This window comes from Parus major, chromosome 12 (genome assembly GCF_001522545.3).
Source record: "Parus major isolate Abel chromosome 12, Parus_major1.1, whole genome shotgun sequence".
Taxonomy (NCBI): Eukaryota; Metazoa; Chordata; class Aves; order Passeriformes; family Paridae; genus Parus; species Parus major.
The window spans coordinates 3,478,182-3,493,598 of NC_031781.1; the positions used below are offsets into that span (position 1 = coordinate 3,478,182).

General features: G+C 58.1%; 3 protein-coding genes across 5 annotated transcripts in view; 1 reads left to right on the forward strand and 2 right to left on the reverse strand.

The window, feature by feature from the left end:
• The window catches only part of RNF123 (ring finger protein 123), a 47,694-nt gene extending 34,026 nt beyond the window's left edge, over positions 1–13,668 (forward strand). Inside the window, exons 34-39 of one of the 3 annotated variants that reach the window (XM_015641140.1) lie at positions 855–930; positions 1,107–1,191; positions 12,349–12,491; positions 12,818–12,912; positions 13,011–13,096; positions 13,201–13,668. In XM_015641140.1, coding sequence (XP_015496626.1) covers positions 855–930; positions 1,107–1,191; positions 12,349–12,491; positions 12,818–12,912; positions 13,011–13,096; positions 13,201–13,300 — 585 coding nt within the window. In that variant the 3' untranslated portion in view covers positions 13,301–13,668. Of the gene's footprint in view, positions 1–854; positions 931–1,106; positions 1,192–1,529; positions 4,938–5,155; positions 5,231–12,348; positions 12,492–12,817; positions 12,913–13,010; positions 13,097–13,200 lie in introns of those variants that run through there. The other 2 variants (XM_033517391.1, XM_033517392.1) reach the window with 2 other exon arrangements.
• Positions 8,152–12,354, reverse strand: AMIGO3 (adhesion molecule with Ig like domain 3). Its single transcript, XM_033517393.1, has one exon. The coding sequence runs from the start codon at positions 10,556–10,558 to the stop codon at positions 9,023–9,025; it is 1,536 nt and encodes a 511-aa protein (XP_033373284.1). The 5' UTR covers positions 10,559–12,354; the 3' UTR covers positions 8,152–9,022.
• Positions 13,669–13,738: 70 nt separating the features above from the next.
• GMPPB (GDP-mannose pyrophosphorylase B) lies at positions 13,739–15,337 on the reverse strand. Its single transcript, XM_033517394.1, has 5 exons — positions 14,827–15,337; positions 14,672–14,750; positions 14,449–14,576; positions 14,090–14,272; positions 13,739–13,933 (listed from the first exon to the last, which is right to left on the reverse strand). The coding sequence occupies exons 2-5, from the start codon at positions 14,709–14,711 to the stop codon at positions 13,802–13,804; spliced, it is 483 nt and encodes a 160-aa protein (XP_033373285.1). The 5' UTR covers positions 14,712–14,750; positions 14,827–15,337; the 3' UTR covers positions 13,739–13,801.
• Positions 15,338–15,417: the final 80 nt, after the last annotated feature.

Genomic DNA, 15,417 nt, shown 5'->3' on the forward strand with positions numbered 1-15,417 from the left:
GCAGGGTCTGGTACCATAATCATGAGGGAAGTGCTCAACTGAGTGAGGAGGAAAGTGAGGGGTCCTTAGCAGGTGGCTTAGGCAAGCTGGGGAATGTGCAGCAGAGAGTGGGGTGCTGCAGCTTCCTCCTTGCTATTACTATTATGAAGCCCCACCACTGACCAGGCCCACAGAGGGGTGCAGTGTTCTGTTGTTGTGCATTGGGGCAGCAGGAAGAGGGATGCTGCATTTGAGAGATAGTGCTCAGCTTGGAGCAGTTGTGTCAAGCCTGGAGCAGTCTCTACTCCTCCCTCTGGGGGTTTGGGTGAGAGCTAATGGTGGCTAATTAAGTGTCATCACAACTGATTCCATCTCTGCAGATTGCTCTCTGTACTCACCCCGTGCTTCAGAGCTGGTAGGTCCATCCTGCTGCCAGCTCCAGGCAGGGCAGGACCTGGACAGTGTTTCACCTTGCTGACACTGCTTTTGCCCACAGCTGTCAGCTCACTCTTCACAGGCTCTCTGGCTGTCCTGAAGATTGTAGCTTCTGCTTGCCAGGAGCTTTTATCTGCAGAAGTAGCTTGACTTCTGCAGGTGGGAATTCAGATTTAGGTGGAAGGTGCTGACAGGTGTCTTCACCTCAGACTGACTCATCCCTGGGAGTTTTTGGTCTGGTACAACCACTGTGATGTGGTACCACTCCTTCCATGCCAGGGCCAAGCTAGGTGTGTGCTGTGAGCCTCCCTCTGTGCATCCATCAGCTCTCAGGCACTGAGTCCAAACTCCAAGGACATGCTGCCCTAAAGCTCTTTGGATGCTGCTCACAGGAAGGCCCATCCAGAAAATACAAACCCTCTCTGCTTTTCCCTGCACAGCTCTTGAACCAAGTGCTGAACCGTGTGACAGCTGAAAGGAACTTGTTTGACAGAGTGGTCAACCTCCGTTTGCCAGGTGAGTCCACTCTGTCCCTCTCCATGGAAAACATGCTGGGAGCATGCCCTTGGGAAGGGAGGGATGGCTTGTATTGAAGGTTACTGCAGAGCTGGATGGGATCAGACCTCAGACCTGCCCTGCTCTGCCTGTCACACGGTGGCAGAAGCTCTTACCTTTCTCTTTTGCTTCCATAGGGCTGGAGAGTGTGGACCATTACCCAATCCTTGTGGCTGTGACAGGGATACTGGTCCGGCTGCTGGTGGACTCTGATGTTCAGGGGTGAGTGGCTTTTGCCTTCCAAAGCACGGGGTCTCTGTGTGTGGCACTGCTCTGGGTGCTGTGGTGGGGCTGTGGGAGGTGTTGCAGGAGCAGCATGGGCTGTGGAGACTAAAGTGAGGTGAAGCTGATGAGTGTGGAGCAGGCAGAAACCAAAGAGCCACATTCCCCCTAGCAGCTGCATCCCAGTGCTACTGCTGAGTGCAAAGCCCCTTCCTGTGGTGGTGGAAACCCTTGTGAGAGGTGGCTGTGATGGAAAACCCTTTTAAGAGGTGGCTGTGAGATGCTGTAGTGACAGCATATGTGCATCTTCCTCCTTGGGGTCTGGCACTGTGTGACAGGACAGCTGCTGGTGGAAGTTGTGTGTGATAGAGCTGTGCTGACATGGTGACACATCCAAGTGCTGCAGCACACAGTGATGGCTGGAAGGGAGCTCATTGGAGCTCCTTCATCCTGGACCCTCTTAGGAAGACATCAGAATCAGAGCTCTCTGGCTGCCCAGATGTGTGCCACAAAGGTAAGACGAGTCTTCTCCAGGCACTTGGGTGATGCTGATTTTAAGATGAAACTGATCTTGTCTTTATGGTAGCCAGTTACACAGAAGCAGCACTAAGGGAGTGTTGTGGATGGAGAAAGCCACAGCTGACCTGATCATTTATGTGTCTGTGTCTGCTTGTACCAAGTCCTGCAAATAGATTTATTCAGACACTGCAGCCCTGCCTTTGCTGTCTCCCAGTGTCGTTTGCAGGTGTCTTGCCTGGTCACTCTTTGCTGTAGGAGATGGGGCTCTTCTGCCTGTGCTGCACATCCTGCTTGTTTTCATGTTTGGAGAACACAATAGTGGCTGGCTTTGCACAGAGCAGAGTCCCATCTGGCCGAGTGGCTCAGCCCTGAAGCCAGTCTTTCAGCTTCTTCTCTCAAGGACTCAAAGATGTACACAAATATATCTAATTATAACCTGCCTCCCCTGGCTGCTGCACCAGTCTCACAGCCCCAAGTGTGACAGTGCCAAAACCTGGGCACAAGGTCATTGATCAGTGGCCTTTCTGTGCTGGGAGCAGAGGTGGATTTTGCTTGCCCTCAGAACCTTGCTCTGTGGAAAGGGCAAACGTCATGAATTTGATGCCACAACTAGACATTTCTTCCTGAAGGGAAGGAGGAGGTGATAAAACAGTTCCCTGCTAGGATGAAAAGTCCTTCCCTGCCTTTCTCCCTTGAACATCTGTCATGGGTCAGGTCACTTGTCACGTCAAAATGGGGAAGGGGAAGGATTGTCTCGCAGTTTATCAAACTCTAGAGAACACTGGGAAGATGGTAGTGGGATATCAGTCACATCCTTCCTAGGCTGCAGGGAGTCCTGGAGAGACAGAAAGCTTCCAGACTCTGTCCTTTCCCTGAAAAGCCAGTTGTGCTTTGTGTTTGTGAATTCCAGGCAGCCAGTGTCATCACCAAGTGGCAGTGTCCCCTGTGTGCTAGCAGCATCCTCCATGCCTAGGGCTGCACCATCACAAACCAGAGACATTGTGCTCGAGGGAACTGGTGTTCAAATATAGTCTCTGATGTTCAAGGGCTTTGTAGTCACTTCCCTGAGCACTGGAAAGAGAAATAAATGCAAAATAGTGGAATGATGTGTGAAAAGCATCGTGTCCTTAAGGTGGACCTAATGGAGCAGGAGAAGCAGAAGGTGGAACAGGAGGAAGCCCAGGGAAAAATATCCATAAAGCAGAATTATTCTGTGTGATTTTGCAAAGCCAAGCACTAAACCTGAGGTTTGATACGTCAGTGATCTATAAAAGGCAAGCAAATGTTGCAGGGGAGCCACTGAGGTCAATCAAGACAAAAGAACCAAGGCAGGCAGCTTGGAGACCCTCTTCTGCTGCCCGAGCAGAGGGGATGGCAGAGACCAGCAGAGATCAGAGGCATGGGGAAGGGAAAACTGAGTCCCCACACTCTTGGCAGCACTCTGAATTGAGGACTGGGTGTTGCACCCCACTTACAGAGCAGTTCTGCTCTGTGCAGCCACACTGAGAAATGACAAACAGATGGGATGGAGAAAACCAAAAAACTGATGCTTTTATGTTGTCTTTGTATACCTCGAGGGCTCAGCCCTAGTTTCATCCTCTGTCTGAGGCACCATCACTACAGGATGCTGAAACCTGAGAGGTGCAGCTGGGGTAACAATCACCCAAAACCCAGGGAGATGGTGCATGTCAGTGATGGCTGGCCCAGAGCACAGCAATGGGAAGCAACTGTCTCCAGGTGCATGAGTAAGAGGAGTAGAACGGGTGATGGGAGTCAGTCATGGGAGATGACTGCTGTGGCTGAAGAGATTTAAAGTATGTAACCAGGCTCTCCAGAGCAGACCCATTTATGTGAAGTTATCTGTAGACAGCTTTCCTTTTTCCTTTCTCTCTGTCAGGATAATAGGACAGGCTTTTGTCCGTCTCCAGAAGCACTCTGCCTGGGCAGTGCTGAAAGCTGGTAGAAATCTCTTGGAGGTCCCATTTGGTAACTCCCAGATTAACAGAAATCATTAACAGAGAGATTTTCCAACCCACATTTACATGTAGAAATGTCCATGTGGGAATTACCAGGGACAGGGTTCCCTGTAAGGAGGCTGTGCCCCAGAGAATGAGGACAGGGACAAGACCTTGGGAGACTTCCTTGGCTTGGCTGTTTTTTCTGGTTGCCTCTAACCCAGCAAGCAGACACTGTGCCAGGCACTTCCACTTGGTTGGAAGGTGCTGCAAACATCTGGGACATAGGGAATGAGCTCATCTGGTAGTGAAAGAGTAAAGCCCCATTTATGGGTCGAGAGCATTGCAGTGGGGAAGTAAGTAAGAGCCAGGGCCCTGCCAACTCATCCAGTCACGCTATCAGGCTGCAATCAGATGCCTCAGCTGCTCCTTTCCCAGCACAGGATGCTCATCCAGGCATTGGGTTCTCTTGCTGTGGACTCCTGGCATCAAGCAGAGCCATTAAGCACAAGGAAAGAGAGCGTTGCCCAGGCCAGGCTGTGGTGAGACAGTTGATCCATCATTTGCTGTAGTCCCTGGATGGAGCAGGCTGTGTTTTGAGTGAGCAGAAGTGCGTTTCCCTGCTGGGTCAGGCAGGATGGGCTGCTGATGGTGAGTGCCTCCTCCCAGCCCTCAGGTCTGGGAGCTGTTGGGCGGCACTGGGGAGTGTCAGGGGCTGGCAGGGCCGAGGGCAGGGATGTCCCTTTGCTCCCTCTGCCAGCCTTAATGACTGAGTGGGGAGGAGAGGAAAGGCAGGATCTGCCAGGCTGAGCCAGGAGCTGGGCTGAATCCACACCACAGACCCTGGCTGGCTGCAGGCAGCATCATCCCTCCGTTTGTCTGCTTGCTGAATAATTGAGCAGATTTTCTATTAAGCCTCTTTCAGAGTGAGCTAATGCAGCAGTGTTGGCCAGAGCTGGTGTCAGGATCCTGGTGAGAGTGAGTGGCAGGGGAAGGGGTGAGGCCCAGAGTTGAGGCTGTGGTTCCCTGTGTGTGAGGGCATGCTGTAATTAGGACTGGCTTTGTGGGAAGTTGAGCAGCCATCCCAGAGTGGAGATGAGCTGTGTTGTGTCAAGGCAGGGCCACTGCTCTGCTGCTTGGGCTTCCCCCGTGCTCCTTCCACCTCCTCAGAGGCAGGGAGGTGATGCTGTCAGGGAGAGGAGAGGGTTGGGACACATGCAAGGATGTACAAGTCTGTACAGGAAAAGTCCTAAAGAGCCTTCAAGGTGTATCTCCCAGGGACTTCTGCATGAAGGATGGAGAAGACAGAAGGAAAAGCACTGATCTCACTGGAAACAAGGTGGTACAAGCTATCAAAGCACAGGACAGGGGTCCTGGACCAGAAACAACCATGCTGAGCCAGTGGGACCTGCCAGAATCAGCACTGGGCTGGTGTGATGTCGGGATATTTCTGCCTGGATCTCCACACTCCTCTCCTTTGCAAACTACAGATGGGAGCAGAGAGATGGGCTGGGAGGAGACAAAGGGGTTCCTGGGGCAGAAGCAACACACTGGTGAGCAGAAAGGTAAGGAGGCACAAGACTGGCTGAGAGAGGAAGGCTAAAAAGACTGCTCAGTTGTTTAATGGTTTTGGGATCACCTCCACTGGAAAGATCAGAAGTTCCCAGTCTCCAGATTTTTAAACAGGCTGGCCACCCACCTGTGTGCTCATGTGCTGCTGTGGGACCCTGGGGGCTTGGCTGGACCTGTGGACATGTCAGTTTTCTGCAGTTTTCTGACTTAGCAATTACTGATCCCTTAAACACTAATGCTCCCTCAACAGTGTTGGTGAACAAGCCCTGGTGGAAGGAGGGGCAGGAGTAGACATTTCATGGACCACAGAGTCTAATGGAGTTCTTGGTACCTTGCTCTAAAAACTCACAGAATGGATGCTACTGGAGTTTTGCAGTGTGTAATGTCAGGGTGAGTGTGAGCCAGAGCATGGAAGAATGATTATCTCTGGCCTGGGTTTCATGCTTAAAAAAGGAATGTGGTCAGTTTTTTTACAAGCTGCCAGTTTGTGTGCTGCATCCTGAGTGATGGGATTGCCAGGGCTGGGCTCTCCCTGCCCCTTGGGGCTGTCAGGCACATGCTGGGACACAGGAGCAGGCCTTGTGCTGGCCAGCACCAGGCTTTGCTGATTTGAGCTCTCTGGAAAACTGTGAGCATGGTAAGGAAAGGATCTGGGCCCTGCTGTGTCTGTCCTTGGTGACAGGAGGACAGGATGGGATGGCATTCAGTGCACCCCCGTTGTCCTGGCTGAGGTGTGAAGTGCCAGAGGAGACAGGAGTCAGTGTTGGACACTGGTCCTTATCCCCACACAGGCTGGCACAGGTCCCTGTGTGCCAGGGGCAGTGAGCTTTGTGCTGACCCATTACTTTGCCCTGCAGAATCAAGGAGCAGGAGGGAGGTTTAGCAGGGAGCCAGGGGTGTAATGGTGGAGATGGCTGCCAAGAGAGGACAGTGTATTCCTTGGGGAATATCCATTAGGTTTCCCAGCTCCTGCCTGTCAGAGAGGCTTTGCTCTTGGCTGTTTTTCCTTGCTGAGATGTTCTGCTTTTCAGGCTGCTTAATGAACTGCTTGGACAGTTCAAACCGCCTCCCGGTGCTCATTGGATCAGCAGTGTGGTGTGGGATCCTTTCTGAGCATCAGGACTTTCCTGGGTAAAGGCAGAGGGATCCCTTGAGGGCAGCTCAGATACAAATGTCAGAGCAAGTCCCTGGAGAACAAGCCTCACCTTTCCTGCAGGGATAGAAGAATTGCAGCCAGCCTAGAAGAACTCTCCTGGGCTTTTTCAGGCTGGTATGTCCCTGGAAAGGCCCCCCGGGGGCTTTTCTTACTCTCCCTGAGCTTTTCCTAAGCTTCAGTCATTATTCTCAGCTGAGGATGCAGATTTGCAGGAACACTAATGCCTAGGAAGCTGGTGTTGGCAGTGGGGAAGGGGAAGATTTCTGGGAAGACAGACAAGGATGGTGATAATGGGTGGGTAACACCCACTCCAGCAGCTGGGCCCCAGAGCAGCACTTCATCTTTCCTTCTGGAGGAAGATCTGGTGCTTAGATACGGCACATGCTGTGGCACGGGCTTGGCACTGTCTCGGCAGGTACAGGCCACACTCGGGTCAGTGCCCTTGTCTGGTTGGGTGCACTCAGCTGCATCTCTTCTCTTTCCCAGACATTTCCCAGGTCAAATTCAAGCCTTCCTTCCCATGGGATGCCTGCCTGGGTGCAAAACCAGGGGTGCTGCCAGCACCTCAGCTCCACCCTCAAGGTGCCACTCACCTCTGTGACACCGAGACACCTCGTCACCCCCAGCAGTGCCCAGTGCAGCATCCTGGGCCCGTCAGGACACGGCGCTAACGCGAGGTGACGGGGCTGGCAGTGGCACTGGGGGGTGACCTGGGCACCGGCCAGCGGGGGCTGTCGCTGTGCATCCGTCACCTCCGCCAGCCGCGGGGCACGGATCGCACCGAGCTGCACAAGGTCACTGCCAGGAGCGGTGCCGGGCTGCCTGCGGAGAGCTGCTCTCCCAAACGCTCACCCCTCCTTGGATGGGAGATATTGACGATTTCTTTGGGCACAAAGCTGAGTTTTTTGCTGGGAAAAAAGCTGCTTGTTTCCTGGCCAGAGAAGCTGAAAGGATGTGTGTTAGTGTGGTCCTGATGCCAAAGGGTTCTTCCCCTCCCACCAGTCACAGGGCTGCCAGCAGCTCTTGGGACCAGGGTGCTCAGCCATGGGAGGGGTCTGCAGGTCTCTGAAGGGTCCTGGTCCCTGTAATGTCTGAGCTGTGCCTTTGCCCACAGCCGGTAGCCCCAGCCTCCCCTGTGCTGCATTTGATGGCCACGTGCTCCTGCTCCAGCTGTGGATGGGATACTGGTGACTGGAATATGGGTAGGATACCCTAATCCCTCTGTGAGATCAGACAGGCATTTTGGGGGAGCAGAACCACTCCCTGTTTCAGGAAGAGGCAAGGGTGGTTGTCAGGGAAGGCAGCGCAGGTGAAATGAGTTGGGGGCTCCATCTGCAGGGAGCACCAGAACTAAGCCAAAGGCAGTGCCAGTCCCATCCCTGGCAGTGCCTTTCCCCTGCATCTAAACCCTGCTTGTTCCTTCCTTTTGGGGTCTGGATGTGCCCTTGTGTCAGTCGGCACTGCTCCTTCCCCAGCTCCCAGGCATCATTTGGAGGACCGGCCCTCCCAAGGACAAACCACTGGATGCTTCTCTCTCACCAGCACCAAGCCACCAGCACATTTAACCCCCTTGCTGAGGCCACCTGAAGGCCATTTGCTGGGAGCAGAGGCTGCCAGTCCAGTGCAGATTGCCTGGCCCCCTGTGCTGGGCCTGCAGGAATTCAGGACTCCCTCAGACCTCAGCCTCCCACCGCTGTGCCTGTGAGCTGTGGGGTGGCTGCACACTGCTGCAAGGGCAAGGAGACACTCAGCCCAGCGTCAGCTTAAAAAAATAGGCATTTTTATTCCAATGGAACTAGAGAATTATGACCCAGGAGAGGGGAGGATTACTCACATTTATCGATAGGCTGATTAGGTTACTGCCTAAATAGCTGGGCTTGAGCAGCGCGTGTCCGCCTCAAGGAGAAGCAGCGAAGGAGCGCGTGGTGCATCGGAGACCTCAGTGTCCTTGGTGGCACTGAGCTCTGAGCAATGCGGGCTGGGGCGCTGCGTCTCGTCACCTAATCCTGACGATTTACAGCTTCTCGGGAAGCAAAAGCTTGTAAGATTTGCTTTGCTGCATGGCTGGTCTGGCGCTGAGCTCCATCCCTCCTGCGTGGCCACGTTTGGGGAGGGCTGTGTACCCCCGGTTTGTGACGGGGTCACAGTCCCCTGCTCCCAGCCATGACATGCTGATGGCGACCGGTGTGTGCTGGGAGAGGATGGTGGCACTGCCATTCCTGAGGACTCTGGCACGAGCCAGGACAGTGTCCCACTTGTCACAGCTATTCCTCGGCCTGGGGGTCTGTGGCAGTGGTGTCAGGTTTGGCATCTCATGCCTGGGGACATGGCAGACCCCCAGGCCTGGTGTCACATTAGGGAGGGTGGGTGCGTTTCTCCAGCATGCTGGGTTCATCAGCGTTAGCCGTGTGCTAACAAGGCCGTTGCCAGTGGATTATGCAAGGCGCTCTTGCTGGGCACCAGTGTGCCTGTGGTCCAAAACCCACCAGGAGCCTATGGCTGAAGCAGTTGTGGGTGATGTCAATCACTCCTGTGGGTCGTGGTCAAGCCAGGAACTCGGGATGCCCAATAATCCTGTTCTAGCAGCAATGGAGGAGACCAGCTCTTGGGAAACCTCGGCTCTGTCCCACTAAGACACAATGGGGGTATCAGAAAAGACAGAGCTGATGGACTCCGAGTCCGACTTGAGCTGCAGGACCTTGGGGTGCTTGGGGTCGGGGAAATCCTCACCGAGGGCCAGCCGGATCTTGCCGTTCTGTGTCTCCCTGATGGGCTCGAGGAAGACGACGTGTTTATTGGCGCTGGCCTTGCGGTTTGGCCCATCGGTGGCAGGGGGAGTGGTGCTGAGGATGGAGGACTGGGCGCTGCACTCCTGTGGAGGGCTCAGCGGGGCCGGCTTCTTGCAGCAGCCCAGGCAGCGGCACGGCGTGAGGTACAAGTAGATGATCACCAGCACAAGGCTCACAATGCAGCCCAGCAGGGTCGTGAGGCCAGTGCTGAAGGTTTCCCCAGCTGCCTTGGGGTAGAGGACGGTCATGTTGAACTCACACATCCTGCTGAAGTTGTAGGGGCTGTTCATGGCCAAGCCTACGTAGACCCCTGAGAGCCAGGGCTTGGCTACGGCAATCCTCAGGCTGCCATTGCGGTAAACCTCCAGGGAGCGATTGCTGTTCCCTGGGTGTTTGATGGGCTCGTGGTGAGGGGTGATCCACATGTAGGTGGTGGCCGTGTGCGGCAGGCTGGTGTTACTGGTGTTACTGGTGTTACAGGAGAGCAGGATGGGCTGGCCCACCGTCACCTCCAAGTGCGAGAGCTGCGCGTCTTCGGCGCTCGCCGAGCAGTTCTCAAATATGTGGCTGTGTTTGAGGAGCTTGATCAGGGACCGGGGCACGTTGTCAGACACCTTGCAGGTGTGTTCCTCGGAGAAATCTTTCACGGAGCTGAAACCTCGCTGATTCCAGCGCTGAAGCATCAGGTAGAGCGGGCAGCTGCACCTGATGGGGTTGTTGTGCAGGTACAAGCCATTGCCGATGTTTTCAGGCAGAGCTGCCAGCACCTCCACGGGGATGCTGCTCAGGCTGTTGGAGGAGAGGTCCAGCGTGCGGAGGTTGTAGATTGCCAGCCCCTGCACCGCATGGAAGGGGAAGGTGGTCAGGTTGTTCCAGCTCAGGTAGACTTTCCGCAGATCATTCAGCTTGGCAAAGGCATTTTCATCCACCCGAGTGATGCGGTTGTTGTAGAGCAGCAGCTCCTCCAGGCTCACCAGCGCCTCGAAGTAGTGCCTCTTCACGGCTTGCAGGTGGTTGGAGGACATGTCCAGGTGCCGCAGGAAGGAGGCATTGTGGAAAGCCTGTGGAGAAAGGTCCCGAATCTGGTTGTGGCTGATGTGAAGGGCCTCGAGGTGCGGGAGGGCGGCCAGCCAGCGGTCGTGGAGCTGTGTGAGGGCATTGTGGCTGAGGTCCAGCGTGGTGGCGGTGGGCGGCAGTGCCTGGGGCACCCGCTGCAGCATCTGCCGGCTGCAGCTCAGCAGGTCGGAGGTGCAGATGCAGGCGGCGGGGCAGCGGTGGGGCTGCGGGGAGGCTCGGGGGGCGCACAGCTGGAGCAGCAGCAGGAATAGCTCTGCCACCCGCGGCCAGACCGGCTCCGCGGTCACCGGCGAGGACATTGTGACGGGCAGGAGCCTCTGTACAGCACGGCGGCACGGCCAGGCTCGATGAGACGCGAGGAAAAATCTGCCGCCGTCTCTCGTTTCTCCCCCAGTGCTGGCTTGGCTCTACCAAGCATCCACAGACGCCCTTTTGCACCCCGCGAAAGAGGATCCCGATTCCAGCCGTGGGGCTTGAAAAGACCCGAAGTGCGGCATCGCCTTGCCCGGCTCTGCCGCGGCTCACCCGAGGCTGCCTCGTACCTGTGCTCCGGCCGGCCGGGGGCTGCCGGGGGTCGGGTGGGCGATCAGCATCAGGGGGCTGAGGCGTTCGGGCGCTCCGGGGCTGTGTGTCGGGCTGGGCGGGCGCCTCGCTGCCTCCTGGAGCTGCTCATCCCTGGAGTGCGAAGTTTCTCAGGGTTCAGCGCCGCCGGGGCACATCCGCACGCTGCGACCTCCGGGGAGCCTCGTCCGTCTCCCTCCCGGGCAGCAGCTCCGGGAGCCGGGCGCGCTCCTGCCCCTATTTACGGGCGGGCGGTGCGCGGCGAGGGGGCCGGCCGGGATCCCATTGGCCCCGGCGCGGGGAGTGGTGGCCGCAGCGGTGGCCCTGGCCCGGTCCCTGTCCTCGTCCCTGGCCGTGGCCCTCCCTGCGAGTGGGCAGAGCGATGCGCAGCCAGCACCGAGACCCTGCGTGGTCGCTCGTCCCCAGGGGAGCTCAGACTACTTCGGCCGTACCCGTGTGCGGCCGCCGGAGAGCCGCGACCGGCTGTAATCCATAAAGCGGCTGCTCCGCCACTGCCCAGCCTCTGGCAGAATGCTGCCACAAACCCGTCACCTCTGGGAGCCCCTCGTGTCACATCCTCCACCCAGGCTGGGAGTGGGGATGGCGGTCACCCCCCAGTGCTGCTGCTTCTCTCCGAGCCGCGGTCCTTCCTGCTGCCCTAATCCTCAGCACCCCGCGAGCTGGGGATCCCCCAGCAGCCCTGGCCCTGGGCTGAGCAGGAGGGCTGAGCCCAGTGGGGCCCCCATGGCAGAGGGGGTGCCGCGGGCTGCTGGCGGGGAAGGAGTGGCCATAGGGTGAAGGACATTCAGGAATGTCATTATCCAGAGCTCAGGCGGTTTAGTGGGAAGAGGAGAGCTGGGGAATTGGTTTCCATTAGGGCAGCAAAAAGCTAATTTGGCGGCTGCGGCTGCTGCAAGTCAAGGGGCTGTTAACCCCCTGCGCCCCGGCTCAGCCTGTGCTGACTGGCTGCTCCCTTGCCCCTCTTGCCGCTGGGGTGGCTCTGCTTGCCCCTAGGCCAGCCACAGAACCAGCTCTGCTCCTTGCCAAGGGCTGTTACCAGGCCACAGCACTGATGCCCGAGGGAGCCATTAAGGCGACCTTCATCCGTCCTAGCTGTGCCCACCAAAGCCAGGGAGGGCCATGACTTCTCCCTCCTGCTTTTTTGGGAGACCCACTTGCCCTGAGCATACCCTGAGCTGTCCTGTTGGTGCAGGAGGGCCCCAGCCCCTGGCGTGAGGCTCTGCAGAGCATCTCCCCTGAGGTGCTGTGACCAAGGGCAGTGCTGGATGTTTCAGTCGCCCTGCAGCAACCCAGGCTGAGGCACTGGCCCAAGGGCTGCAGCCTCAGCAAGTGCTGAAGCACCGCATCAATCCCCAGAGCCTCTGAGTCGGGGTGGCAGAGGAGGAGGAGGATGGATGCTGCTCTTTGGCCGCATTTGAGCATGTTCCCCTGGACTGGGGTGACACCAGCTGGGGATGCTGGTGTGGGAGCACAGGGTGTGTTGTCTGAGGTCTGTGTCCCTCGGCAGGACCGAGCGTGCGACCGCGGTGCTGCTGGCAGATCCCTGCTTCCAGCTGCGCTCCATCCAGTACCTGCTGGGCCACACCGAGCCCTCGGCCTTGGCAGCGGCTGCCCCGGCCACGGACAAGCGCCACTTCTCCCTGCACACCTGTAAGTGTTGGCACTGCACTGGGAGCTGGGCTGTGCTCACCACCCACCCACAGCTGGGGAGGGAGGAATGGGGCTGCTGGTGTCTGTGTACCCTGCAGTGTCCCAGCCCTTTCAGTCCTGGGGACAGGTGTCTATGCCCTCCTCCACCACCCCAGCAGCAGCACTTTGGGGTGGGGATGTATCCAGTGCCAGCCCATTCTGCCCTTCTCAGTGCCCAGTGCTCCCTGTCCTGGCTGGTGCAGCTGCAGTCCCTTTGCATCACTCAGCAGCCTCAGGACAGCCTGAGGGTCCCATCCACCCCACACACGCCCAGTTTGCCCCCCCAGACACAGAGTACATCAGTACTGAGGAGCTGGCAAAGGTGGAAAAGATGCTGAACCATCTGAGTGAGGAGTCCAAGCAGGCAGCTGCTACCACACTGGTGAGTCCTCCCCCTGCCCTGGCCCTGTCTCAGTCCTTGACAGCAGATCTGGGACAGGACTTTGGATGCTACCCCTAACTGCCTGGTGACCCCCACAGCCCACCAGCGAGGAAGACCTGTGCCCCATCTGCTACGCACACCCCATCTCGGCCATCTTCAGGCCCTGCTCCCACAAGTCATGCAAGTGAGTAGCTCCCACGTTTGACCTCCACCAGGATGACTGCCAGCCCCTGGCCCTGCTCTGTGCCATCTGGGTGGGGGCTGATGCTCTTTCCTCTTCTGTCCCAGAGCCTGCATCAACCAGCACCTGATGAACAACAAGGACTGCTTCTTCTGTAAGGCCACAATCACAGGGGTGGACGACTTCACCAAGCCAGCCAGCTCATAGAGCCCGGCCCCACACCCTGGGCTCCCCCAGCTGAGCGGGGCAGCCCCCCCACCTCATGCTGGCTTCTCCCCAAACGCTTGCCCTGCTCAGGGCTGTGGGACCCTCACCCAAAGGGGCAGGACCCAGCATGGGGCAGCAGTGTGGGGCGGGAGGGCTGCAGGGTGGGAGAGGCCGGTGCCCAGCAGCCTCTCTGCCCCGTGGGCCGTTCTCAGGGAGGGGAGCCCAAGGCCTCGGCTCTGCTGCAGCGCTGGGATCACATGGCAGCCCCGAGGCCAGGGCAGGGGGGCCGAGCTGGGCATTTGGGCTGTTAACTTGCCCCTGGCTGGGGGCTGACTTCATGAAAAGCAGCATTAAATTATTCTTCCTTATGTGGTGCCCTGAAAGACGGGAAGGGGAAGCCCCCCCAGTGTTGGGGCTGCACTCAGGTGATGCTTAACAGTAAATGGAAATATAAATATTTAATCCAAGGAGAGCTGGGAGCACAGGGTCTGCTGGGGGCTGCTACATGATGATGCGTGGCTCTGGCACGGACTCGGAGATGGATTTGTGTGGCAGCACATTGGCCCCGTTGAGGTAGAGCTCGTCGTTGACGATGACGTCCTCGCCCAGCACAGTCACGTTCTCCATGCGCACCTGCCCCAGAGAGGCCCCGTCACACCCCTGGGCTTGGGGCCCAGTGCCAGGCTCCTACTCCTGCCTGCAGGGACCACATCCCTGCAGCTGCAGCCCAAGGAGGTGGGAGAGCAAGAGCTGAGTGTCAATCCCCTGTGGGGGCACCCATGTCCTCACCCACTGCCCCACGGAGCAGCTCCAGCCCACGATGCAGGACTCCAGCCAGGAATGGGAGCGGATGCGGGCCCCTTCCAGCACAGTGCAGCGTTTGATGCGCACCCCGTCCTCCACCACCACGCCAGCCCCGATTGTCACGTTGGGGCCGATGACACAGTTTGCCCCAATTTTGGCACTGGGGTCCTAGAAGGAAGAGGGGCCATGCCAGGGTCAGGAGAGCAGACAACTCTTGGCCCATACCATTTGGCCAGCCAGGGAAAAGGAGGGCACAGCTTGAGGATGGCAGTGAGGACAGCAGTGGGACAATGCAGACAGCTGATGACGTGCCCGGGGCTGCTGTGCTGGGGGCTGGCACTTACCACCAGCACATTCCCTACGACACCGGGCCCCGAGTGCAGCTTCTCGGGGTGCTGAGCCCGCAGCGCCTGCAGGTACATGCACATGCCCGTGAGGAAGTCCTTTGGCTGCCCAATGTCCATCCAGAAGCCTGTGGGGACAGAGCCACGGTGACAGCCCCCAGCCTGAGGGTGGCAGTGCAGGCAAGACCCCCCGATGCTGCCCATGCTGTGCACAGGGCCTTACCCTGTAGCTCCATGGCGTAGAGCTGCCCATCCTGTGCCATGGCTGGGAAGATTTCCTTCTCGATGGAGGTGGGGCGTAGCTGCGAGGACAGGGCAAAGGGCTGAGCAGGGGGCACAGTCCCTCAGCCTGGCCCAGCCTGGCACCCCGGCTCGTACCTGGATGCGTTGCAAGATGCCGGGGTTAAATATGTAGAGCCCAGCGTTGATCTTGTTGGACACAAAGACGCGCGGCTTCTCCACGAAGCGGCAGATGCGGCCGGTGTCGGCCTCGCACACCACCACGCCGTACTTGGCCGGCTCCTCCACGCGGGTCACCACCAGCGAGCCCTCGCCGCCGTGCTGCCGGTGGAAATGGGCCAGCGCCGCGAAGGGGAACTCGCAGATCACGTCGCTGTTGAGGACAAAGAAGGGCTCCCCGTCCTCGGCCAGCAGGTCCCGCGCCAGCGCCAGTGGCCCCGCTGCGCGGCCGTGAGTGAGGCCGCAGGGACGTGGTGAGCCCAGCGCCCGGGTCCTGCTGGCCCCACCTCTGCCCGTGCCAGCATCCCTCCCAAGTCCCCAGTACCTCTGGATCCTCACACGGCCCGCTGTCCCTGGTCCTGCCCATGGTTATCCTGGCATTCCCCTCCCGATTCCCCTGCTCCTCCCGGCCCTACGCATCCATAGCCATGCTGCTGCCCATGGTGTCCCACCCCCGACGTCCCCCAGCCCTACCCATCCATACCCACCCTAATGCCCACGGCGCCCCCC

Coding starts and splice junctions, on each gene's coding strand:
- AMIGO3 (XM_033517393.1), bottom strand. CDS start 10,558: ATGTCCTCGCCGGTGACCGCGGAGCCGGTCTGGCCGCGGGTGGCAGAG.
- GMPPB (XM_033517394.1), bottom strand. CDS start 14,711: ATGGCACAGGATGGGCAGCTCTACGCCATGGAGCTACAGG. Junction 14,273..14,448: donor TCGTAGGGAATGTGCTGGTG/GTAAGTGCCAGC, acceptor TCTTCCTTCTAG/GACCCCAGTGCCAAAATTGG. Junction 13,934..14,089: donor GCTGCTCCGTGGGGCAGTGG/GTGAGGACATGG, acceptor TCTCTGGGGCAG/GTGCGCATGGAGAACGTGAC.